General features: G+C 36.9%; 1 protein-coding gene and 1 long non-coding RNA gene across 6 annotated transcripts in view; one reads left to right on the forward strand and one right to left on the reverse strand.

The window, feature by feature from the left end:
- MDFIC (MyoD family inhibitor domain containing) overlaps nt 1-11726 on the forward strand; it is a 157044-nt gene extending 145318 nt beyond the window's left edge. For all 4 annotated transcript variants that reach the window (XM_086396703.1, XM_086396702.1, XM_086396704.1 and 1 more), the window contains one exon: nt 9021-11726. In XM_086396703.1, the coding sequence (XP_086252829.1) occupies nt 9021-9268 (248 nt within the window). In that variant the 3' untranslated portion in view covers nt 9269-11726. The remainder of the gene's footprint in view (nt 1-9020) is intronic.
- LOC147374286 (uncharacterized) overlaps nt 1-27682 on the reverse strand; it is a 394034-nt gene that overhangs the window by 11362 nt on the left and 354990 nt on the right. Inside the window, exon 3 of one of the 2 annotated variants that reach the window (XR_015162596.1) lies at nt 24812-24944. The exons of the other annotated variant lie outside the window; for it this stretch is intronic. This is a non-coding gene — a long non-coding RNA (uncharacterized LOC147374286). Of the gene's footprint in view, nt 1-24811; nt 24945-27682 lie in introns of those variants that run through there. 2 annotated transcript variants of the gene reach the window in all.

The following is a 27682-nucleotide window of genomic DNA, read 5'->3' on the forward strand; positions in this document are numbered from 1 at the left end:
AGCCAAACACACAAGATTGACTAAATCTTTCCAGGCAGATTTCTGCTCCACTCTTCTGCAAATTCTCTTAGAATTGCCTTCTTGAGTCTCTTTTTTAAGTATTTGAACTAAGAACAGAGCCTTTAATAAACCTCCTTAGGTTAAAATAGAATGGCTCTATTTTGGTGTGGTAATCAGAGTGAACAATACATTGAAAGATGGAGAGTTGTAGCCTCTCTAGAATAAATATTGTACCATCGTCATCATTGTTATCACAGTAATAATATTTTATTAAGTACTTACATGATAAATTCTTTACTGAGTACTTTGTATATGTTGTCTCTTTTAATCCTTATCTTAACCCTTTGAGAATAGTAACATTACCAGCTACCAAATGTATGATTTTAAATATGTAGAGATTCAATAAACTAAAATAAATAATACTTGCACCATTGATATTTTTTCACTTTTCTTTTGCTGCCTCACTGCCCACATACTTTTCTTTTAATATGTTTTAAATTAAACACTTCTACTAATTCAGCATTTTGCTCCCTGGCAGATTTCTGTCTAAAGCTCCCAGGAAACTTTTTTTGTTGCACTTTTTGTTTCCTTCTTAGACTTTATAAAAGGTGACTCTAGAAAGGACTACGTGAATCAGGGTTACAGTTAAGTCATGACCAACAATCAGTGGGTCAAATTTCTCCCGAGAATTTGGAATGTTTTAATCAATCAGCAGCAAATCAAGCAGCAGGATCAACAAAGAAGAGAATAAAAAAAAAAAACTGCTCTCCACTTACTGTAATTTAAAATATGAATGCACTTCCCATAGGAGGAGAAGGGACTCCAGGACTTGGACACGTGTTAGGAAAATGATCAAGGAGTCTGTCTGTGGGGTGGGGGAGAATGGTGCTGTTTTTCCTCCAGGTCTTTTGAGTTCATTGAGGAAAGATAATAGTAAAGGTTATTGTTGTTTCTCTAAGTGTGGTCTTGGTGCTGCAGTGGAAAACGTAACTTGCTCTCTTTCTTTTACCTCCTGACCTATCTCACTTTCTTCCCTACTAGGAAAATCTTGACTGTGTTTTGGCTAAGATGCATGGCCTCGCTGGGACAGCAGTGTGCCAGAGGGCTCTGTGTGGGAGGCGTACTTCAGGCCAATTTATGCAAGCAGCAGGTCATTCTAGGGCCGTAGGCCAGAATGCCGTGCGTCCTCTGGCTTGAAGACACACAGCTCCTTGGAGCTGAGCTACCGTGCCGTCTTAGTAAATATTTCCTGCCCCCACAATCACTTGAAGAGCGGAACTCCCTGGAGATGTCTGCATCTCATCCCTCACAGCTGACTTTCACAGAGGCCAGATACTAACTTAGCCATCCTGGCTGCGATTCAAGATGACCAAAACCCACTTTCAGCCTGCTTTTGGATTTTATTGAGAAACAGTTGCAGCAAAGCAGTATCTGGGTAGAGGAATGCCTCTTACCCTGCATGGTGAGTCGCTCTTTGTCCTCCCAGGGTGGATGTGAGCCTCAGCAGCTAAAGACATGGAGTCACCTATGGGTTCTCTGACTCTGTAAAGCTAGAGTCAGGTTTGATCGCAACACAGTTTCCTGAATTAGTAATTACACATAACTGACTGCTCATGTTTCAATCTGTATTTGCTCCTTGGCATATTGTTGGCCTGTTGGAAAAAAAATAATGAACCCATTTCTTTGTATATAGTTTACATGATGGAGACCTGATTAAGAAAGTATTTTCAAGCATTTTCAGTCATAGGAAATGTTATTAGAGATTACTCAAGATAAGACACATACAAACCTGCCTTTGCTCAAAAATGGGTTGTGGGTTATTCTCAGAATTCACTGTTCTTTGCCCTTCCCTGTACTCTGCTGTTTGGTGTCTTTGTTCCAAGAAATTCAAAGCACCTGTCATACCACATCTTAAAAGAAGGAAACTAAAAAAATAGACTTATTTAGAATACAGCTGAGTTTACTGTGCAGAGTTTTCTGATGGCTCTTTGGGTTCCTTTCACTATAACAAATTGCTTTTCTCATATTTGCCTAGTATTTGGGGCCACCAATGATTTGGGCAAATCAATTTGGGATAATTTTATTATTAAACTCATGTATCCTTACAAAAATAAATCTCAATCTCATTTTAAAGAGAACAAAGAGCCTCAAATCAGTCACAGATACTTCCACCAGTCATCTAAAATGCTGTTTAAGTAAGGTTCAGTTGTTACCTTCATGGCATTGGGAAGCTATAACAGACCCTTGCCAGATATGCCAGCTGCATGGATTTAACATTGATGACCTTCCAAAGGACTCAAAGATTTTGTTTGGGTTTGTGTCTGCAAGTAATCCGTAATAGTTTTGTTTTTTTTTTTTTAATCAAACACTGTGCCAAATATTTCCTTTTATGCTTTCTTTTTAGCTCCTTGGCTGCTGATTTTTTTCTTTGTTTTCCTAAATTTACAGTAGCTGTCAGTCTTGTGCTGAATTCTCCTCTCAGTAATACACTGAATTGTGCAATTCTTTTGGGCCCAGTTTGGAAAAGGCATCCTTCCCAGAACCTAGTTGGCTTCTCAAAGGTTAAACGCTTTTGGCAAAAAACTACAAATATGACCGAATAAAACCATAAAAACGAAAAACCACAAGAACAGGGGGAAAAACAATTATTTCTGACGGTGAACTACATGGATGCAGAGGACTCATCTTTTTTAGTTTGTTTCACAATTTAAGTCTTCTTAGTTTGTTAATTCTTATAATCCTCTCTTTGCTTCAAATAAAACCAACAACTTAATGCCTTTTATGATTTTCCATCCCCCTGGGGATGAGAGGGGTGGTAAACTATAACTGCTATTTCTTCTTAGATTATTTTAACCTTTTCGTTACCTCCAGTTGCAATCAAACTACTGTTTCCAGAACACAACTGGAAAGAAAAATCCTTTTGGCAAGGAATACAAATCAGGTTATTACACTGATTTGATAGGATTTAGGAATTCATTTTTTGGCTTGTTCCTTTTTTGTTGTCATATCTGAGTAGTTTTCTACTTATAAAGTAGAAAATGGATGTGGTTTTGGTAGATTTCTCCATGAATGCACCTTGCTTAATATCACTTTAATCTCTGAAATGAATTTTGAATTGTGGCTTCTTCAGATTTGATTTTTCAGAGCAGCCCAAAGTGCTTTTCCAGTAAATTAGGCAGGATACGATAACTATTTTTGTAAGTTTTAATATTTGCAAAAAAAGCTTTTTAAAAATCTGTCATAACCGTATACCAGTAGAGTTCCTATTTACTCTGTACATTGCTCCTGTTCATACATTAATTTTTAAGTTTTAAATTTAGATTACTTTTGATTGAGACACCATCTCTGTCTTGGCTGCCTACCCTTTTTTGTCTATTTCACCAATGTGACTGGAAATTTATGAGTTCTCCAACTCATCAACTTTGCTCTTTCTTGAGGATAACATTTACTATCAGATCTTCATTAAAACTAAAATTCATCTTTAGAAAGAAAACACGAATTGAGGCTGAAAACAAGATCAGCAAGACAAATCAGCAGAAATTAGTTATTTATAACTGACCTCCTCCAGGAAGATGTACGAAGTGTTAAAAGTAGTCATTCCCATCCCAGCAGCATAGGCTGCTGGATTAGACCATGGATGATAGAGGGGGATCACGTGGGCTCCAATCCTGGCTCTGCTACTTCCTGCCTCTGTGACTTTGAGCAGATCTCCTCAGTTTTCTTGGAGAAGGCAATGGCACCCCACTCCAGTACTCTTGCCTTGAAAATCCCATGGATGGAGGAGCCTGGTAGGCTGCAGTCCATGGGGTCATGAAGAGTCGGACACGACTGAGCGACTTCACTTTCACTTTTCACTTTCATGCATTGGAGAAGGAAATGGCAACCCACTCCAGTGTTCTTGCCTGGAGAATCCCAGGGATGGCGGAGCCTGGTGGGCTGCCATCTATGGGGTCTCACAGAGTCGGACTCAACTGAAGTGACTTAGCAGCAGCGGCCTAAATTTTCTATAAAATCTATCTGTGGTAAAATGGGAATAATACCATTACTGCTTCTTAGAGATGTTATTTGAATCAAATGAATTAATGTTTTTAAAGAGCTTAAAATAGAATTTATTACCAAGTTTCATAAATAAAGTACAAGAGTGGTAAAAATGTCTCTTCTAAGATAACACATTAATTAATAAATGCTTTTCCTTCATTAATGCTAGGCTTATTATTCTACATAAAACCACCATTGGTATCCGTTATAGAAGTTACACTATGTTGTTGAACACAGTCTAGGAGTGTTTGATCTGTTTAGCACTAAGAATTTATTTTTTCATGTTGTTTACTAAAAATACAAAGTTTAACAGAATTAAATTCTTTGTAGATCTTGTTAGCTAACTAGAAGAAGTTTGGAGAGAATCTGTTCTTGGCTTAGGGCTTCTGATTTTTGTATAACAACTGTCACTATTGTCTAAGATCTGGAACAGATTTTAATTCTCAAATGAATATGTTCTCTGAGCGGCTATGAATGGTTTAGCTGTGACTGTCACCCTCGTTCCTCTTCATCTTGAGAGCAGCTGATTTCATATCATTCACATTCAGTCACTCCTTCCTGACTACTTATTGGTTTCCCCTCCTGTTCTGTATATCAGAATGGCTGCACTCCCTTGTTCTGAATAAGACACTAAAACTTTTCTATTTCATTCTACCACCAAATTTGTTAGCACCTCCTCTTTTCACTTACTCATTAGCCAAACTCGTCAGTCTTCCATTTTACTTCCTTCAGTTCAGTTCAGTTCAGTCGCTCATTCGTGTCCGACTCTTTGAGACCCCATGCATTGCAGCACACCAGGCCTCCCTGTCCATCACCAACTCCCGGAGTTCACCCAAACCCACGTCCATTGAGTCGGTGATGCCATCCAGCCATCTCATCCTCTGTTGTCCCCTTTTCCTCGTGCCCCCAGTCCCTCCCAGCATCAGAGTCTTTTCCAATGAGTCAACTCTTTGCGTGAAGTGGCCAAAGTACTGGAGTTTCAGCTTTAGCATCATTCCTTCCAAAGAACACCCAGAACTGATCTCCTTTAGAATGGACTGGTTGGATCTCCTTGCAGTTCATGGGACTCTCAAGAGTCTTCTCAAATACCTTAGTCTATCTGATATCTCCACCTGGTATTTCCAGCTAAAGAAAAGATTTGATTGAATTTCTCTTCATCACTTCAAACTCTCAGTCTAAACATTAGCTCATGTGCATCTTATCTCTTAACTTCAAAAAGTCAGTACTAAGAGAGGACAATCATATTTGACAAAGGACTGATGGATGGATGTCTTCACTACATGAAGAACTTCTACAAGTCGATAATAAAAACAGGCAATTCAATAGAAAAGTGAGGGAAATACATGAACACCTGTTTCAAAGAAGAGGAAACATGAATGGCCAAAAGCATGAAAAGATGTTCAAATTTATTAGTAAACAAGTAAATGCAAAGAAGACCACCATGAGATGCCATTCACATGCAACAAATTGGTATATATGAAAGTTTCAAAGTTTCAAAAATACGACATTTTCAAAGATTGGTGAGGATGTGGAGCAGTGAGCATTCTCATACTTGGTTGTGGGAATACATTTTGGAGCAGTCACTTTAGAAACAAATGCAGTATTACCTAACTTGATTAAATATATGTGCATCTTAGAACCCAGCAGTTCTACTGTCAGTTATTTAGCAAATTGGCTCTAGGAGACTTGCACAAACCTGTTTCAAACATTAATGTTTGGAATAGCAAAGCACTGGAAATGACCAGAATACTCCTAAATAGGATGGATAAATATAATGTAAAACAAGTGAACTTTAACTACAAGAATTAAGAAAGGTAAATCTGAAATACATAATATTGAGAAAAGTGTTACAGGAAGTTATGTGGTATCATTTCCTTTCTGATAGGTTATGTAGGGATATTTACACATTCATTGTAGTACAAAGTACAACAAAAAGCAAGGGAAGAGGAAGATGTACTTAGGAAGGGACCAAAGAGAGCTTCAAAGGTATTGTAACCCTCTATTTCTAAGGCTGGTGGGAAGGCCATTCTAAGGCCATTCTTTCCCCTTCAAGATAAGTTCACTACATATACTTTGATTTCATGATTAGTCCATAAATAATCTAATGTTCAATAACTGTGCTTAAGGTTTTCAGTATCAAGTAAGTTCTTATGGATTCCCCTCTTAGTTTTGAAATACAGGCCATCCCATAGCAGAATACAAAGTTAAGGTTGGACGTGTCCTTAGAATCAGTTAATACAGGTATTTGTTTGAAGACATATTGAATAGAACTGGCTTGCTTGCCAGTTAAACACGAATTTCTTAATAGGAATAATAATAAAGTCAGCTCTATAATGTTTCAGATATTTTACAAATCATGATGATAATGTAATCCTAGATAAACTCTACTGAACTGAGACACATAAGATATCAGGCTAAAAGTTTATAGAAGGAATGTAGAAACAGGGAAAGTAGAGGCTCTCTAGAAACCCAGGACTTCCCAAGACTATGGACTTGGATCCATGGAGTTGATTTCGCTGTTCCCTTGTTGTGATTGGATACTGTAGCCCCCCTTATGTGTGGTTTTGTTTTCTGTGGTTTCATTTACTCACAGTACCAAAGTATTCAATAGAAGACTCTAGAAATAAAATTCATAAGTTTTAAATTGCACGCTGCTCCAAGTAGCATGACGAAATCTCATGCCACCCCCTCCATCCCACCCAAAACACGAATCATCCCTTTGTGCAGTGTGTTCCACCTGTTCGTATGTAGCAGCCCTCTTGGTTTCAGACCAACTGTCTCAATATCACCATGCTTGTGTTCAAGTAACTTCGATTTTACACAATGACAGCTCCAAAGCACAAGAGTACTGATCCGGGCAACTCATACATGCCACAAAGAAACTGTAAAGTACTTTGAGTAAATAGGTGAAAGTTCTCAATTTAATAAGGAAAGACACACACACACACACACACAAATTATACACTGAGGTTGCTAAAGTCTACAGTAAGAATGAATCTTCTATCCGTGAAATTGTGAAGAAGGGAAAAGAAATTCATAATTTTGTTATTTCACCTCAAACTGTAAAAGGTATGGCCACAGTGTATAATAAGTGTATAGTTAAGATGGAAAAGGCATTAAATTTCTATAAAATATTTCAAGGGAGACTACATTCACATAACTTTTATTATAGAAAATTGTTATAACTATTCTATTTTACTAGTAGTTACTGCTAATCTCTTTGTCCAGTTTATAAATTAGACTTCATCGTAAGTATGTATGCATGGGGGAAAAAGAGTATGTATAGAGTTCAGTACTATCCATGATTTCAGGCATCCACTGGGGGTCTTGGAATGTGGAGGACTACTGTATTACTAAAAACATTAGAGGAAGACAGAAACTCACAGTTTTAGAATTCTGTGATCATTTTCCGGTTGCTCCATAGACCATTTTATATGAGAGTGGGCTTGGCCCTGAGAAGGATGGGAGGAAACACCAATGTATTTTTTTAGCCTTTTTTTTTTTTCTTCTGGCTGAACCAGGCAGCTTGCACAATCTCAGCTCCCTGACCAGGGATTGAACCTGGACCATGGCAGTGAAAGCCAAGAATCCTAACCACTAGTTTAGCAGGGAACTCCTAGCCTTTAATTCTACAAACAACTCTGGAGTTTCCTTTTTGAGTTTTTCCTGACCCTCCTCCTTTTTGCCATCTGGGATGTAAAGTATGTATTTCCCACATTTCCCTCTTTTACAAATTTATAGATGCTACTAAGTTAGAGACTACAGAGAAACGGAATATTCAGAGGTGGGGGGGGGGTGGTTATGATGGAATGAATACACAATTTGATGAAACTCCATCAAAGGCACTCAATCTTAAAGCCAAATACAGAAACACACAAGTCATGTCACAGTGGGATATAGATAGGGGATTGTTCTGTACTGTCTGTTGCTGTTCTTGGAAGCAGAATCCCCTCATTAAAGCATGTATCATATGAAATTTTTAAAGAAGGAAAGGAACACAAACACACCTATATAAATAGTCCTGCTAAAAATTCATAAATATTTCTGAAATAAGACAAATGTCTCATAACATTGGTCTTAAAATTATTTTATTGCATGTGTTAAAGTCTTCTGGAAATATACATTTTCTTCAGTTGCTCCTTTTACTTGACCCAAAATTCTGAGGAAAGAAGCTTAGAATATGGTGTACTAAATTTATTAGATTGTAATCTGTTAAATTCTCACTTCTTTCTATCAGTTCATGACATTAGTTGTTCAAAAAGGCATCATTAGAGATGTCTCAGTAAAGTACTTCATGCACAGGAAGTGGGAAAGCAGTGTTACTGTGTCATTATTCACATTTGCTAAGGTATGTATCCTTTGTTAGAGATAGGCAGAACTATCCCGGAAACAATGGTTGGGGCCAGGGTCTGTTTTTAATTCTTGTGAAACCAAAAAAATCAGGGACCATAAAATTGAGCCAGTTTTATTGGGAAATAAAATATGCTGATCCCAGTTTAATGGATTCCAATTTAGCTGTTGAATTAATTATTCAATAACATACTGAATGTATCATTTTAAATTTTTTTTCCTTGCAGTTTTAGAGCAGGTGGGGACATTGCAGTAACTTGTTTTCTGAAGGACTTTCCTGTCATTTAGCAGAGAGCAGTAGGATATAGGGAAGAGGGATGAGAGGCATAGAGGGGTAGAACCTAGAACCACGGACCAGTGCACCCTGAGTAATACTCTAACCCACAGGCACACACACATGTATATACAGTCTTTCCCTCCCCACCAAATGCAATATCTGCTTCTAAAGATTGTTCATCTAAAATTTAACCTGTTTCTTTTCATCCTTCCAACCCACAGAAGACTTCTAGGACCGCAGGTCATTAGGTTCTGGATTACTTCCTTTCATCAAGTATCATTCCGTTTACTGATGATTTATATATTTTGTGTTCCTTCTTTCTCTGACTGTGGTCTCCTCCCACCTGAAAATGAAGACTGCTGTGTCCACTGTATCCTGGCCTGCCTGTTCTGTGAATTCCTGACGCTCTGCAACATTGTCCTGGGACAAGCCTCGTGTGGCATCTGCACCTCGGAAGCCTGCTGCTGCTGCTGTGGAGATGAGGTGGGGGATGACTGTAACTGCCCCTGTGACATGGACTGCGGCATCATGGACGCCTGCTGTGAATCGTCAGACTGCCTGGAGATCTGCATGGAGTGCTGCGGGATTTGTTTTCCTTCCTAAGTATTTATCTTCTGTTTGCCTTAAAACTGGAGAGTATTTGAAGTTTTTTCTTTTGAGGTAAAAGAAAAGCACGTGGTAAAATTCTCATCAAACAACCCAGTACTTGCACTGTTAACTCATTATTTTAGGTAATCTCTGAAAGCCTTTTTTTCTCCCTCTAACCAAGTCCACATGGTTTAATATGTGAAATTTTAACTACTTTTAAACTTGTTAATAGGTTGCAGTGACTGAGGGACATTTTGGCCACAAACAGAAAAAAAGAAAAAAAAAAAATACAAAATGTCTCCTCCTTTTTATACTTATTTCTCTATGTTTCTTTTAACCTGTCTTAGGAGCCCCTTGCTCCAAATGTATTCTTTTCTGGTGGTTATTTAAATCAGACAATTTATTTTGTATGTTTTTACAGTGGTTAAAAGTAAGCATTCCTTAGGGTAAACTTTGAGAAACACACCCACACAAGCATTGGGCACCTAGAGTTTGTGTCTATGCTCTGCTTGTTCAACAGACACTGAGTGCCTGCTGTGTGTGAGCTGCTGCAGTGCCGAGATAGATGGCATTCAGCTGCCATCCAGAGAAGCAGAGGAAAGTTTAGGCAAAGAGACTGGTAAAGAATAAGCCAGCCCACAGGCATATGGAAGTCATGATTATGAGAGAGAGAAACTCAAAAGGCTGTAGGGATACACAGAAAGGAAGAGCTAATGTCTATGGGAATATTCAGAAGGCTTCGAGGAGAATGTGGCATTTGAAGGAGGCCTCTTGGGATGAGTGATTCATCTGCTGCTTGAATGAATTAGCTTTAGGACCAAGTTTTAGGTGACCAACCTGAGCTGACTGTGCCCTTGAGCAGTTACAAGAAAAATGCCTCATGTATGTATTTTCTTTAGTTGTGGCAATACATCTTTCTTTAAAAAAACTATAAAATTTAAGTTAACTAAAAATAAGCTTTTTTTTTTAACATAATTTAGAGGTTATGATAAAGTTTTGATAAAAACAATGCTTTATTAAAATAGCTATATCTTAAAAACAATGTGGAGTACTTTTGAAAAGTTGCACTTAGGAAAAATTTTATATTAAAATCTCAGCATTTTGATTTTGATTTATTCAAACACTTTTCTTTTGAGAGCTTTAAGTATTTTGCAAGGGGAAGGGTTATTTGGTTAAGAAGCAAACCCCCCAATATTTATAAGCACAGTTAACCTTAAATACCAATTATTCCTTCCAGTGCAGTGGGAATCTTGACATCCATTACTATGACCAAATTTCAGTATTGCAATTTTACATTAAACCCAAATGGTGGGTTATAAAGATCCTTAAGTGTAAAGAAATAAGACTTATTAAGTTACTTATTAAGACTTAGTAAGTTACTAAGACATAGAGACTGTGTGGTACAGATGAAAAGGAGAGGGCGTTTTCCTACTACATGCTCTTCTGCTAAGCTTGATATCCCCAACTTGCAGTTTGGTTTGATTTAATGTAATACCTTTGTAGAAATTTGGAAGTATATCTTTGGATGAATAGTTATTTTTTATTATTCCAATTGAATATCAAATTGATAGTAAAAACAAATGCATATTTTTAGGAAGCCTTTTAGCAAATCTAGGCTTTTAAGATTTTAAAACCTAAAGCATGGGTATGTCACCAACAATTTTTCCTTTGAGATGAAATCTAGTTTCCACTTATATCATTACTTAAAAGGCTTAAAAAAAATTAGCAAACTCTTGAATCCCCTTTTAGTGCTCTTTAAACACACACACACACACACACACACACTTAAATTGTCAGGCTTAAATAGAATTCTAGTCAACAGCTGTCTATCTTCCTGGCCTAAAGAGCATTTTTGATGTAACAAATGAAATATGAGAACATCTTTCTACTATTTCTTAGTAACCAGAATCTGAATATTTACATATATCCAAAGTTAACATGTATATATATTAGGATGTAAGAGTATCAACTTTATATTGATATATAAAACCTTCTAATGACCTGGAATCATTAAAATAGTATAACTGTTATACTGCAAAAATTTTCTGCCAAACTGTTTGTCTAATATTTGTGTATCCTGCTATTTACAATGATGATATTAGCACTTTTATAATAATGTTTCTCTGTAACAGAGAGCATTAATTGATAGAATTTTAATCTCATATTTATATTCACAGTACTTTTCCTTTGTTGTCTATTCTGCAGTCATACCACAAAGTACCTTGTATGATTTTTTTAAATAAATGAAAAAAACAAAAGTAGCAAATGTGAAAATATTTTCCATATGTATTTTAGAATTTCTGTATGTAAAATATTTTGTTGAATTATATGGCCATCATAAGTGCTCTAGTTTACAGTTACAGATTTGGTCTCTTTTTAAATGTGGAAACGTAATCTTAAATATTTTTAAACTGGACCTGTATTAGCCTGAATATACTATTTTGAAATAAAAAAAATGATTTCTGTAATCTAATTGATGGATCAATATTTAAATGAATTCAACTATAATTTAAAAGCTTAGGCTTTTCTTTTCTTGTTACATCCTTCTCTGAAAGATTTCTTAGTCTCATATGTAAATCACATGACTCAAGCCCATAAATGAACTATGAAAGATTCAGATCAGTTTATACTGCAAATCATAGTTGACAAATGATTTCAAAACATGGTAAAACATGGTTTTCTGTTAAAACTTCACAGTAGAGCAAAATTCACAATTTTTACATTTGTTTTTTAATAAGTTGCTTTTACTTATTTGCTTTAGAATTATCTCCCAACTTATTAAAAAAATGTGGTAGTTTATATGTGTATATATATACACACACACACACATACACACATATATATATATTTATATGCTGAAATTAAACACTAAAGATCTATGGAATTGGGTATTAATTTCAATGAATTTCACCCAAAAGTAAGTCATCAGAAGTACTTTCAACTAGGGTTTTTAGTGGCACAATTTTTAAGTAGTAGGAAGTGTTTTATTATTAGTATTTAACCCCTTGAATCACTTTATTTAGGAGAAGACATTTTACTTAGGAGTATAATAATTTTATTTTTGTGTTCTTATAGTGTATTGACTATATCCATTTCCCTCACCTGAAATAGCCAGTGTTTCTCTGAACAGTTCACAGAGTAACCAAGGCAACCTTATGTAATAACTTTTCATTCTTCATCTATACAAACTCTTATCAGTGCCCTAGATTCTAATGTTATAAACGTCAAAGTAACTGCCTAACATAAATAAGATTCGAGTCCAGAGTCTATGGCTTGCCTTCTTGAATTCCAGTTTCAATGCCTAGATTTATCCAACCATCTAATGAATAAGTTTATTTATTAATAAGATTATTTTTCATACTATTCAAAACCTTTATGCCCTTTCCAATTACCTGTGATTTGTAGGCCTGTAGGTTTATTACATCTAATCTGACAGCCAAGATAAAATTTCATCAGACACTATAATATCCATTTTTCTCTTATTTTAATACTAATATAGAAAAGCATACCATTTTTGTTTTAAATGACAGTTAATATAGGGATAGAGTTTATTTTACACTTACTATTTATATTTTAAAATTGAGGCTTGGGTACTACAAGGCATTCTTTTTAACCCTTCATCTCTGTGTCCCATATAATCAATAAATTTATAGTGACTGTTTTCTTTAAGCCCCTCAAGGGAGTCAAAAAACCCTCAGGATGTTTCAACCTTTGGGAGAAGTTTGCCACTTCCCATGAGAAAACTGTTATTGAGGCTACTAATATTTACTTGTCCATTTCAGATTACTTTTAGAGGTTATGGTTAAAATGGAAGGGGCTGATGCAGACCTAACGTGGAGGGGTGGTTTTCGCAAAAATCATCACTGGTGACTAAATCTGCCATGTATTTTCACATTGCAAAATTCCCAATGAACACTGGCTGTGCTCTCTAAAGGCCTGTGAATCAGTATCATCCAAATGACCAAATTTTAATTAAGTTCAACAGGCAAACCTGGAGGTGAACAGGATTCTAAGCACAGCTACATCAAAGCCTTAACTAGAAAGAAGAATTTCTATCTAGGCAAGGAGAAATCTGCACCATCTCACTGTCATCACACTGGGACAACCGACTGACATTCTTCACCTGCCAAAAGAGTCGGACACAACCGAACAACTAAACCACCACCACCACAACAAGCTGCCAGATGTCAAAGCGAGTAGTTCCTTGCCTTCCTACAAAACTGCGGCCACTAGTTGTATTTCTGTTTGTTCATTCTTTATGCCCTTGATCCCTCCTCACCTTAACCCTTGCTAAAAGAGAATCTTGAGCTTATTTGCGAGGTGACTGTGAAGAAATCAATTTAGCTAAACATGCCTCAACATATTACTAACAGAGGTATAGATATATCTGTTGAAGATGAAGTATAGCTCTGCAATTAAGTGTTCACTTTCAGGCAGGTCTTTGAGGTTCAGAGGAGAATGTAATTATTAGGAAAACAGTGAAAAGCAAATGAACACAAATTCTCGGTTTAGCTTGAAAAAGTGAAAAGGTTCTTAAGTTCTGTCTGATGCATAAAGGGGTAGAAGCAAAGGAATTACATTCCAAAGCCAAGAAAGAGGGTGTACAAAAGCAGCTGATCCACTTGACATAGTTCATAGCCTTTTGCAAAGGAATAAAAGCCCGTTGAGCAGGGAACCAAAAGATCTCATTATAGGATGAAGCCAGGCCATATTAAAGCTTGTGCACTAGTAACTATGTCTAAAAACAGCCTGCTGTTTTATATTGAACCAATACATTCTTAACTTGGTAGGTTGCAGTGTAAAGATGTACAGAGCCTGTCTGCTGGATGCTATGCCAATTACAGATGTGACGGAGTGGTGTCAAACACCTACAAATAGTTAGGATCTCAAGCAATCTTCGAGTGAAACAAAAGAAGTTTTAAAATGTCATCTCAAAACCTGGATAGCACAGTTCATCATGTGTGTCTGACTCTCAGAGTCTCAAGATCACCTTTATTATATAATTTAATGTGGACCTCATATGATCCCTCAATCAGAATGCACAATTCTTTCAAGGACATGAATAGTGCCTGAGAGAGAAGGAGAATATCTTTTAAAAGTAACACCTTCAGATGACAAGGCATCTGTGATCAGCTCTGCAGGAACTACGTTTTATTGGTGTTGAGGTGAAGAAGGAGGGAAATGCCCATGAATACATATTAGACTTTGTTAGATCATCAGAAAGAATAATTGGGCATATTTATACAATTACATTTTTAGTAAACTATTATGCCAGCTTAACGATAATACATATTCTGGTAAAAAGTACATTAAATGGCAATCCTAAAGCAATTCGGCTGCTGAGGATGTCATTTTTTTTATCTAATTATTCACAAATTAATGAATAAAATTAAATTCCAATCACTGAGAAAAATGGAGCAATGGTGAGAATCAGAACTGCAGATTAGTTAAAGCAAAGATATGCAATGCATAACAGAATTAAAGCATTTCTTTCATTCAAACTCAGTGCTTAAAAAAGAACAAATCCATCATCTTGAAATTTGACTTGTAGCTTGACATTAAAAATAATATGAGTAGAATTTTCAGTGGGGTAAGCACAAAACTAGTTCAAGTTGTGTCACTCTCAATTACTGTACTCAGGTGGTGTGCCCATTAAAATTCCCACTTGTGGGCTCCGCTCACTATGCAAATGGGGTCATTACCTGGAGAATTTAATTGGTTATGACACTGGGAGTAGGACTTTCCCTTTCAAAATAAACCTACTTACACACATTTTCACTAGAAATTTGATTGTTATATATATTTTGGATTGTTTTGCTCTATAAATATTTACTGAAATTGGACTATCTTTGCCTACTAATTTCTCACAGATAATTCAAAGTGGATCCAAATTACTTTGTGCATGTAGTTTTGTCTAGAAGACTGGCTAGAATGATTTTTATAAATCATGTTGCTTAACAAAATATTATTTTAAAACATCTTTGTATCTCTCAGTCTACATGTGGGTACATTTCCAATGAGGGTTTTCATCACTGAATAGTATGTATGTTTTCTCTTTCATCATAGTTCTAAATGTTTACTCTGAGGGGCTTCTTCCGTGTTTCTGCTTTTTTGTCATTTAAAAAAAAAAAAGTATAGTTAAAACATTGACCTGCCTTCATGGGTGTGTAACATACATAGCATCACTGAGGAGCCATGCTTGTAACACTTGCAAGGCACTTATATTCACTGATAAGATGGGGTGAAGATGTGAAATAGTTGTCAGAATTCGTTCTAGAGAGAGTTCCACCAAGAGCCACGAGACAACTGAATTTAAAAAAGAACAACGAATCAGTACAAAAAGTACAGTTCTCCACACACCTGCCATCTGTTTTCACTGATTGTGGTGATTTCAACTGGAAAAAAACCCTGAGTTTACAGCTAGATAACAAGAATATCGATAATGGCTGGAACTTACAACAAACACTGACATTACAGTATGGTTTAGTGAATGTAATATTAAAGTGAGCACCCAGGAATTTAGTTCCTAGGCACTGTCTCAACCAGCAGATACCAGAGTGAACTTGAAGCAGGAACGGGATTGCTAAAAGTATTAGTATAACCTCAGGGGAGCCCTAACAGTTACTTGCAAGAGAGGGGTCCTGCAGTCTAAATTTGTATTACTATACCAAGTTGTACAACAAGCACGGATATTACCACTAGCTTGTCTGGACCTAAAGAGAATATTTTTCTTTAAATGAAGAAAAGAATATTCTAAAATAAGAGAAATAATTCCAGGGGTGATAAAAAAAAAAGAAATACTACAAATTTGTAACTGGACAATTGGGCAGGAATTTTAACATCTGTAACTATGGGAAATTTCCCATAGAATATCAAACATGGATCCAGTCTCTGACATTCATTTTTCTGATATTTCTAATTGCGCCCGGAGGATAAGAAGGAGTTGGCGCATCCAATAAATATAATCATTTACATGCATGGAGCTCCCTTTGAAGTTAATAGGACCTATGGAAAGGGGAGTTACGCACCACGAAAACGGAATTCAACGTCAATCTACTTCTTTCTTTTTAACATGCAGCCGTGTTGCCAACACATTTGGATTTTCTTTCTGCTTATCTTTTCTTTGTATGTGATGTTTCAGTTGGAGTGGAGCAAAGTGCTCCATGTGTAGAGGAAAGATAGCCTCAAAGGCAGGATGTGATATTGACAAGCTTATAATCAGGGACCAGCTTTACAAGATAGTATCCAAAAGTGATCGGGCCTGACATTTGTAGAGCTTTTTAACTTTTCAAAAGGAAACCACATACATTTTCTCATTTGATCTCTGCTGCTCTACCATTCATCTACGATATATGTTTTTACTTCCATTTTACAGATGAGAAAATGGGGACAGACTGCTTAAGTTCACTTCCTAGAGCCACACAGTAGCCGGTAGGATGTAGGAAAACTGATTTCTATTCCCAGGTCTTTCCATTAGAACAATGTATTTTTAAAGAAATCCTATATATAACTTAATAAAGAGATTCAGTCACAGCTGCTTGGATTAAAACTGGAGTGAGGAAGTTGGGATCTGAATTTCACCTGCCTTGTTTCTTATCTCCCATCTTTGCTGCCTTTAGTGGGTATCCTGGCATGGGCTTTGAGGAAGACTGGAAATCATAGCTACCTAACTGTGCTGCTTATTTCTTATTACACACATTGACCCCAAAGTCAATCAACTCACAGTATTTCACTGTCTTGTTCCTGTTTAAAGTATTCTTGCCTGGAGAATCCCATGGACAGAGGAGCCTGGTGGGCTACAGTCCAGGGGGTCGCAAAGAGTCGGACACAACTGAGCGACTTCACTATCAATGACTTTTTTCCTCTAGTTGGATGGATGAGGAGTCAAGAGTTAGATGTTCTTCAAAAGACTGTTTGCTGGTCATTCTCCATATGACCCTAAAGATCTGCTCTCTGTCTCTGCCTGCACTGTGCCAGGATCCCTTGATTTCTGATTCCCAGTTGGCATTGGCTGATACCAAGCACTAATGGGAAATCAGAAGGTGGGAGGAGAGAGAGGTCAAGGTGTTAATTCTCACCTTGCTCCCAGGCCCCCTTCCTGCCAGGGAGTGATTTTTCACAACTCCATTCCTCCCTGTAAGGTGACTGTGTGCAGTGACCCCTCCATAGCTGCAGCTCCCTGATCTTGTCCCCTTCAGCATGGGGAAGGAATGTTTCCCATTTTTGCTAGTTCCTGGCACTTCAAAATCCCATGTTTGTTACCTTTTGACTGACTGTTCCTCTGTAAACAGTCCCTTTTATTAAATGCTCTTCAACTAAGCCCTTTGAGTGAGCCATCTGTTTCCTGCCAGTACTCTAATGAGTGAGAAAGAGTGAGTGTGTGTGTGTGTACAAATGTACACATTGTCTGAATCCAATACTGCTATCATATGTTTCTAAGATTTATCAAAATAATGTAAATTCTGGTGGTCTCTTAGATGTTTGTCTCTTAAACACAGTTAATAAAATCTAATACCACAAGAACTATACTAGATACTCCAGAAATGTACTTAACAATTTCAAGTTCAATGATCACACTGCTGCTGCTGCTAAGTCGCTTCAGTCGTGTCTGACTCTTAGCGACCCCACGGACTGCAGCCTACCAGGCTCCTCTGTCCATGGGACTTTCCAGGCAAGAGTACTGGAGTGGGTTGCCATTACCTTCTCAATGATCATACATTTCCATGCTAATATTTGACACTAAAACTGGCTGAGGGTGGAAGAGGGAAAGAAAGAGGTATTACCAGGAGTGGTCCAAAGTTTATTGAGCTTTAGGATTGCTAGAGATAATGAGGCTTTCCTGTTTCCCTACAACCTAAAATAACCCAACAATATTAACATAAGCAGACCCACAATAGAAAGCTTAGCCTGGAAATGAATCCCTCCAGAAATGTGCTATTTGGAGACTCCATGTGATTATAACCAATGGTAATAAAACAACTGGATGTGACATCTATATGTCTTCAGAGTCACAGTTCTAATCTATAGTAGGTCCAGTATCACTTAGTCTTCTAGTTCAACCCCTCCACTGAAAGTTGGTAAACTGACATTTTAATTGATGCCTCAACATTCACCCAGTCAGCCAAGGATAATCTGTTTGTTCCAGACCCTGTGCTGGGAGTAGGGATATCAAGATGTCCATTGAAAAATTCACAGCTTAGATAGAGAATGTACATTAATTTGACAGAATTAAAGACATAATAGAGATGGTATAATTGCTAGGAGAGGGGAGAAGTGGAGGCTGACTAACACTCCCCAGGAGAACCAGGAAGTTTTCTTAGAAGAGGTAATATTTGAACTGGGATTTGGAGAAAGTAAGTAGTTATTGGTGCATTCTGAAATTGCAGTAATGTTGGAAAGGACAGAATTGGTGATGTTGGGAAAAAGCAGAACTGAGTTCAAAAAGGCAGCACTTTGAGTGCTTCTGAACTTCTCAACTTTGACCTGGAGGCAAAGTAAAGCCTTCTGAGGACTTAAATCAAGGAAACAGCAAGATCAAATTTATATTTTGATATAACTTTATTGGGGCAGCAGATGAATTAGAAAGGACTGAGGATGAACGTATTAGGGACTTAAAAGACTGTGGGTTCATCTACACAAAAGATGGTAAGGACCTGATGTGAGGCGCTGACTGTAGAAACACATGTGGGGGGAGGGGGGAGGGACTGAATTAAACACAATTCTGAAAGAGAACTGAAAGACTATTCCAGGTGAATGAGCCTGTTAAGTGTGCCCAGTGTTTACATACAAAACCAACTGTATGAACATTAAAAGAAAGCCAAATTCATAGAGGTTTTAAAGTGCATACACTACGCGTTTTGGGTCAGCAATGTCATGTCTTCATTAAATGAGATGATGGATCTGAAAGTGCTTATAAACAGCTTCACCAATATTAGGAAACTGTCAGAATTTCATTGTGGGTTTACATGATGGGTGTAGTACTATACATAGTATGCGGGTGGGTGAACCAGTGAGGAAAATGCCAGAGTAAAATGGTCCAGTTTCCTAATATGCTAGGGATGTATGCTAATAGATGTAAGGCGGGGCCTGGGGGAAGGGGAAGAGAAGTGAGAGGCAAACAGAAGCAGAGACATTGACAAAGGATCCCCAGAGTGCCTGGCCTATGAGAGGTGTTCCTCTATATATATATGCTGAATTAGTATGTGAACAAATGAATATATATGTATATATGTATACCACGGATTACTTAACATGCAGAACTGGATCTGTATTACTACCACAAACTGGATGACAATTGTGAGCATAATAAGTGAAAGAGAGGAGAAATTTTCACTGGGCTACATGCACAACGGATAGATCATTTTTAACTAAATCAACAGATTGCTAACTAGTTACTGATTACTGACTGGTTGAATGAATCATTCTTTAATTGGCTTAGTAAGTCCAGTTCCCATCATAAGTCTTAGGTAATGTATAACCCAAATCTCTTTGGTTGGCCTCCAGCAGCTCTAAAATTAGTGAGTAAATCTTCCAAAGTTATATTCTTGCCAGCCTTTGTTTTTCTGCAAACCTGATTCAAATTTTCAACTGGGCCTGTTCCAAGTTCTGTGTTAGTCTAGGAGGGTGTTTACTGGCCCCAAGGGGTTGCCTAATTTGTCTAAAGTTCTGTGCATCACATATTATGTTTCTTTAGTTCTAATAAAGTGACCCAGACCTGCTTTAGCTATTCTATTCTTAGCAAAAAAAAAAAAAAAAAAGTTGCAAGAGGATCATAGAATTAACTTCTGTTTTCTTACAAAATAATTATGTTAAAATGTAAATATTTAAATTCACATTACAAATACTAATGAATTTTCAAGCATGTCTCTAAAATATAGGTGCTAAGGACTGTAAGGGAGAAGGAGCATCACCAGGGCACAAGAAAGCCACGTGGGTTCTTTCATGTCCATAGTGGTGGAGGATGGTACTTGAAGGGGATCGCAATGCAGCTGCCCAGGTAGAAGCTTGATTTGCATCTGGCAACTAGATCATAAAATATGAAATGAAGGTTTTTATCTGTTCATGAAAATATCAATTATTCAAAATATGGAGGAAAAGGTGATGGAAATCCAAACCAAAGCTTAAAAATGGTTAGATTCTTAAAATGTATATTTTGGTGCCTTGAGTATTTTTGTTTTCAGAGCTCATATCATGGAATTAAAGGAGACATGTGCTGAGGCTTTTAATATATTATGAAGTCAAAATGTCATTCACTTGAATTACATTTTCCTTTAAATAAAACATTTTGTTGTTTAGGCTCTTTGACCTAAAATATGATAAACTGTACTGAAGTATATAGGTGGTATCACTAATTAGTCAGAAGCTATCTCAAAACATATCTCTTTTTATAATATTTCAATACACAGTATTGGCATTTTAATCATTTCTTCTTTAAAAAAGAGTATCCACCTAAGACAAATAACTATTTCTATGGAGAGTAAAATTAATATTTAATAAAAGAAGACATGTTACTTGTATGTTTTCTTAAATTTCAACAAGTGTCTGATCTTGAAAAGTATCAAATGCCTGCATATATTTGTGACAAAAAAGTTGCATTCTTTCTATAATCACTCAAAAATTCCCATAATCTGTAAGTTGGTAGACTGTCTTGAGTTTTTCTAAATGAAAAAATAAGGTGGGATAATGCACTGCATAATTACATTCCAAGTTTGCATTAATAAAGAATTATACTTGCAAGTTTTACAACTAGAAGTAGCACTGTGGTTGTCATATATTACAGTACACACAATTTGATTGTTACAGAGTAGGCATCTGCCAGAAACATTTCAGTTTAGCATGATGAATTTACCTTAGCCCTGTCAAGAATCACATTACAATGCCAAAGTATTGCTTTGAATATATATTAAAAAACAGAAATAAATTTGTTGAGGTAGAGTTTCAAATCCCCTCAGAATCATGTCATTACTAGTATTGTGGCTGGGCACACACAAGCTCATGTTACTCCAGGGGGATTTGCCAATAGTGAATGTCACTCATTTAATCAGGACAGCTAAAGAAGAGGTACTGTTGACTGTGGGTGATAGAGGAGTTTATCGGCATCCCAGCAAGGCTGTTAGATACTCAATTTACATAAAGGTATAAGAGTATTTAAAATATAATCCCTTTCTAAGCCATTTAAACACATTCGCATGGAAAGTAGTTTACCTGCTGCTCCTTTTTCAGGTTAATGATAAACTTCTCTGAAAGATTTAACTGAACTCTAACTAATAAACACTGTATCTGTCTCGAAACACCTAATTGCTGGCATTGCTTGTTCAAACAGTGGAATTGACACTTCCTTGGTGTGTAAGATACAAGATTATTATCAGGTTACTGCAGAAGGTACAAACAATTGGCAGGTTATTCCTGAACCACTCAGGAACTATTGAAAAGTCCACGTCTAGGGTCTTCGGAAGCCTAGTAGACCACAGTCTCCTCTACCGGCTGCTTCAGAAATGCCAGGCAGAATTTTACTCTAATTTCTTGAAAGGCCTATGAATTCTATCAAAAATTTGCTGCGCACTTTGGAAAGATTTTATGGTGTAGACATGACCACATGATAGGTTTCTTATATCCACAGCAACTTTTAAAGTCTAAGATGCAGAATAAAGGCTACTGCCTTAATAATACCAAAGGGCCAGATCCACACAGGCGAGACTGTGTGCCAGGTTCACAGTTTAACTACCATAAAATGTAGCTGCCGCTTTCATTTGAGAAATGTGGCAGATAAAAGCAGTTTCAATATTGCACCACTGCATTAATGTAGATGTAGCACAGATATATTAAATTTTTTTCCTCTCAACACCATGCTCTAAGAAAGTAGTAAAAGTATTATGTTTGCATGATACTGATTTTACATGTAGTCTGAGAAATATATGAAATGTATTTTTAAAGGACTTGGCTTATGAAAAGTCATATTTGAGGGAGTGTGGAATCAATTCACAGGGATAGTTTATGGTCCAGAAACTCCTATAAGATAATGGGAGAAACTGGTATATCTGTAGTAAAAAAAAATCTAACAGAAGAAAAATCATGAACTTCATCAAGGAAAAGTAAAAATCATACAATATCTAAGTTGATATGTGCAAAGTATCAATAGTATTCAGTTAGTCTGGAAACTATGCTTATCATCAATTTGCCTTTTGTATCTTCTGACTGCTTCCAATTCAGCTACAAATACAAATATCAATCATATTCACATAAGCTAAGTATATAAAAGATAACGTTTAAGTATAAAAAGATCCCAGAAATAAGCTTTTTATGTTGTGCTGATAAGAATGTGTGTGTGTACACGTATATATACACAACATATATATATATATATCCTTTTTTTAATGTAATCACCTATATATCCTAGAAAAATATCCAGAATAACTGATTTGAAAAATGTTTGCTGATTCTTTTCTAGCAAAATCTGACTATATTATGGGCATTAGAATCCTAGTTGTCTCCTAAAAGGAAAAACTCATAGCAAAATAGTCCAGATAAAAAGAAGACATGGATAGGGAGAGAACAGATAAATACAATCATGCTGTACAGAGACCATTGACAGTGTATCAAAGAGAAAGAAAAATTCCTAGAACATCATATCGTGGCACAAATGCTATCATGTCACTGCAAGACAGCGACAAAGAACACTGTGCTCATAGGGGCAAGTTCTTTTTATTAGAACTGTAAGAAATCCTTGCTTATATGAATTCAGAAACCTCAGATATCCTAACAGGTCTGGTATCTCTCCAACACATCTTCTATATTAATATAAAAAAAAAGTTTCAAGTATTTTCTACTTGCCTGCTGTCATCTAGCAAGGTGAATTAACACTATAAATCAAATCAGTTTTCTCTGAACTTATTTGTAGGATGAAAGCATGTTGAGCTTTTCATTTGTGAAAATTTCAGAGACTTTTTGGCAGCCCGATACCACTGCTCATGGGGCTCCACCTCTAGCTTTTACATCAGGTAAAATATAAGAGACTCAAAGTGATGCTCGGCCTTCTTTTTGAGATTTAGAAGTCTGGACCATCAAGATTCTCAAAAGGAAAATTCCAGTTTGTAAAATGTTTTTTTTAATCAATCTAGAAATGATCATTTAAATCACTTAACATTATTTTGTACAAGTCGCCTGTATGTACAAAAATTTTAAAGAATAAATTGAAATCTGAAATTAGATTAACCCTGAGCATATCATAATTTGTATCAACAATAACAGTACTTAAGAAATGTAGCACTAATCCATATTTTTAAACTACAGCAACAGCCCTGAACATGTCTATATCACCCGTATGTCTTTCTCTTTGCATTCTAACTGTAGACATTTTTATTCTGACTTTCCTTTTATATTCAAGCTCCATTTTCATTCATCATTCTTCATTGCCTCCTCCAAATTGCCTGTTTATAAATATCTTAAGTCCATCACCCTCTTACCCCTGTGCTTCTCTTCAATGTCTCATTCTCTCTCGATTCTCAGCACCAGTTAAGTTCGGCACACATTTTTAAGCGGCAACTTTCTACTATGTACTGGGAAGACAAGCTAAATCAGAGTTGGCTCCTGCATTTCTGGAGCACACAGTAGACTGAGGGAAATAAAGACGTGAACATATTATGAAAATGCATTGTGAGAAGATTTAGAGAAATGTGAAAATTGTATGGGACTGCAGAAGACTGAAGCTTGGGAGAAATGAGAATTAGGATGGAAATATCATTTGAGCCAGTTCTTGAAAGATGATCTTACATTTCCCAGGCAGACAAGGGAGAGGAGGGAAGACAGTTCAAACAGAAGGAACAGCATCTACAGATAATTGAAGTTGCAAAGAACATGCATGTTCTAAGATCAGAGAATGTTCAACATGGATAAAATACAACTTTGTGGGAAGGACAGGGTGGAAGATGAGACTGAGAATGTAAGCTATGGCTAAACTGTTTTTTTATGCCATGCTAAGTGATTCAGATCTTATTCTACTTGTTATAATTTAAAGAATGAAAAGGAAAAGACAGTTTCAGATTTGTGTCTTAGAGAGGTCATTTAGGCAAACAGATGAGAAGAAACTGGAATGATGCAGAGAGAAGGGATAACACGAGATCAGAGATGCTGGTCTGTTGTTATAGAGAGGTTGATGGTTCAATACTTAAGGCTCCCAGGTCTATGGCAGAGGGCCTAAAGGATGGGACGGGTGAGACATTCAGGAGATAAACTGATGATTGAATATATGGGATTTAGTAACAGGATGAGAACGAGGCAGAGGAAAGAGTCAAGGATGACACCGAAGGTTTTATTTTCACCACCTTATGATCATGTCACGAACCAATATAAATGAATGCAATGTGCTAAGAAAGAGGGCCCCAAATACATGGAATATCCAGGCAGCCTGATACATGGAATGGGAACTCAAAAAAGAAGTCAGTACAAGAAAAGTAAATTTAAGAGTTATTTTATTTGGATAGGGTTGCTCTGAAAGCTGAGTCTGAAGCAAGAACCTGTATTTAGTTTATTTGGGAGGTGATCCAGAGAGCAGGCTTGAGGGATCAGGGAGAGAGACAGGCGGAGAGGAAAAACCAATTTAAAGGTGTTACTGAGGTTGTCACTGTAGGCAGTGGGTCTCAATTCTGCCAGTACCAGCTGAGAACGACACAGAATGTTTCCCAGAAATGTGTATCTGAGGACAAGAGAGCAGGGCATTAATCTATAAAATCCTATTCCTTTGGCAGACATTCCTCAAGGGTATCAACGCCCCACACTTCCAGGCTGTGCTTCCTCTGGCCCATCTAACTCTCACAGGTCTGAACTAGAAACCCTGGTGCCAGTAAGGGCCAGTAAGGGGTGACTTGATGCCAGATTTGGTCAGCATGAAATAGATAGAAGCCCCATGGAACTATCGACCCCATTTATAGCTGAAAACAGAGGTGTCACTTAGCAAATGTGAATCAGGGCACCAGATATATTTACTATACCACAAATAAACATTTGTTGAAGCTACTCAACTTAATGAGATTATAAGAGTAAACACAGAGACCAGCACCCCTTGACCTGGTCAGATTTCACAGTAAACCAAAAAAAGTATGAAATATATTTGATTTATTTTTATATAGACTTTTCTGAGAAATAAGTCTAAAATTTCCATCAAATTCTCAAAGTGTTTCTTGATCCAGAAAAGTTTAAGAAACAAAAATTTGGAGCAAGAATGAAAGTACAAGAAATTATGGAAAAATAACATTTAAGGCTAACAGAGGAGAACATGGGGAAAGACAAATTAGTGTCAGACTTTTGGGAATCACAAAGGCTTGTGTTTAACCTAGGCTCTGTTTGAACCTGAGCAGATGATTACATTCTTTGATTCGCATGAGCTCTTATGTAAAATAGAGGTAATAACACTTAGATCACAGAGGTATTATGAGTCTTATAAACAGGAAATGTGTGCAAAGTGCCTAGGATAAAGTAAATACTCATTAAATGATGACTTATCAGAAAAGTAGAAAAATACCAGGAAGAAACTGTGTAACAGATTTAAGAGTTACAGAAAAAGAATCAAATGATATTGATAGTTTTCATTAGGGAAATGTATAAGAGGACTTTGAAAAGAGTTCATTGAATTTGATAATTTTTGTTGAAAACAATCAAAATACATTGGGTAGAGAAGGTCAGGAAAACAATGGGTTGAGGAGTAAAATACTGAATTATTAAAGGAGACACACACAAATCAGTATCTCACCCAGTATCAAGCTTTACAAATAATTTTAAGGATGCCGTAGATTATGTCCAGCTCTTTACAACCCCACGGACTGTAGCCTGCCAGGCTCCTTTGTCCATGGGATTGTCCAAGCAAGAATACTGGAGTGGTGTGACCATTCCCTCCTCCAGGGGATCTTCCCAAGCCAGGAATCGAACCCATGTCTCCCGCATTGCGGGCAGATTCTTGACTTTCTGAACCACCAGGAAAGCCCCAGAAAAGAAGCACAGATGAAGAAGTTCTGGGAATTCCACACAGCTTTCCAAGTCATTCCTCCTATCATAGACATTTTATCTCTGGTCCCAAATAACATGAGGTCTCCAAAAAAGGTTTTACAGTATTACTTGACACAATCAGGAAAGTTTAAGTTATGAAACATATCCATTTTACATGCAAGAGAATTCTATAATTTATGGGACATTCTCCAAGAGTTGTGCCTTATAAATCCAAACATAGGTCCTGTATATTTACTATAGTAATCTTTTAGTTAGGGACATCCTGCTGAGAGATTTCTGTAAATAAGGTCTCTTTCTTCTCGCAAATATTATTAGCCAGTTTACACGTAAGTCCAATTGACAAGAAGTTTAGATGAATTCACTTTTCCTCGTTTTCTTTTACCCAGGCATGCTTCCTATAACCAACGAGACTGAACGGATTATAAGCCAACTATAATACTTGAAGTCTTCCCTCCATAGCACCCTATTCATTGCCCCACTTCTAACTCAAATGCCCAATCATACTCCTCTTTCAATTGTGTGTGTGTGCGCTCAGTTGCTCAGTCCTATCTGACTACTTGTGACTCCGTGTCTGGTAGTCTGCCAGACTCTTGTGTCCATGGGATTTCCCAGGAAAGAATACTGGAGTGGGTTGCCATTTCCTTCTCCAGAGGATCTTCACAATCTAGGAATCAAACCCACATATTCTGCAGTGCTGGCAGATTCTTTACCACTGAGCCAGCTGGGAAGTTCTCTTCCAAATAGATGAGCAATTTAAAAATATTAGGTATATACTTCCAGAATTTTCTTTAAATATTTACATTGTATTTACATTGAGCTCAAATATGGATTTATACTGAATGTGGTACATGTCTATCTATACGTATATTCTTGTCTTGTTTGTCCTTAACAGGATGTTCCAGAGATCTTCCCACATCGTATTCTAGAGACTTAGTTCAACTTTTTAACAATGTCAGCAGCTGTGAAGGGTCTGAGACTTTAGTCTATTTGCAAGTTAAATCTAACCTGCCACAATTTTATGGATGCTGGTAGACAATAGGCATCTTTGTAAAAGACAAAGGACTTTTTTTTTTTAACTAACAAGAACAACATCCAGAATATCAGCATTTATATGAATTTCCTGAACTCCAGTTCCCACAGGGTAACACAAAGAACAGGCAAAGCCCACAAATACAGAAGAGTGAGCGACCCAAGCTTAGAGAACCTAAATCTTTATTAATCAGCAGTAAGCAAACCAGCTATACTTTTGCCCTGGAGGAAGATATTACATTTATTATACTGAAATTTATAATACTTGCTTATAAACAAGCATGGCTTGTGCTCCAGACAGAGATAGTATCTCCATCTTGCAAGGCTATTCATTGCACGAACATTCTTGCAAGACTTGCAGAAGTGTGACCCACGCCATGGAGGACTGCCTCCCAACAAGTT

Source organism: Bos grunniens, chromosome 4 (assembly GCF_055505025.1).
Source record: "Bos grunniens cultivar Pamir isolate PY7600 chromosome 4, Bosgru_T2T1.0, whole genome shotgun sequence".
In the NCBI taxonomy this organism is placed as follows: domain Eukaryota; kingdom Metazoa; phylum Chordata; class Mammalia; order Artiodactyla; family Bovidae; genus Bos; species Bos grunniens.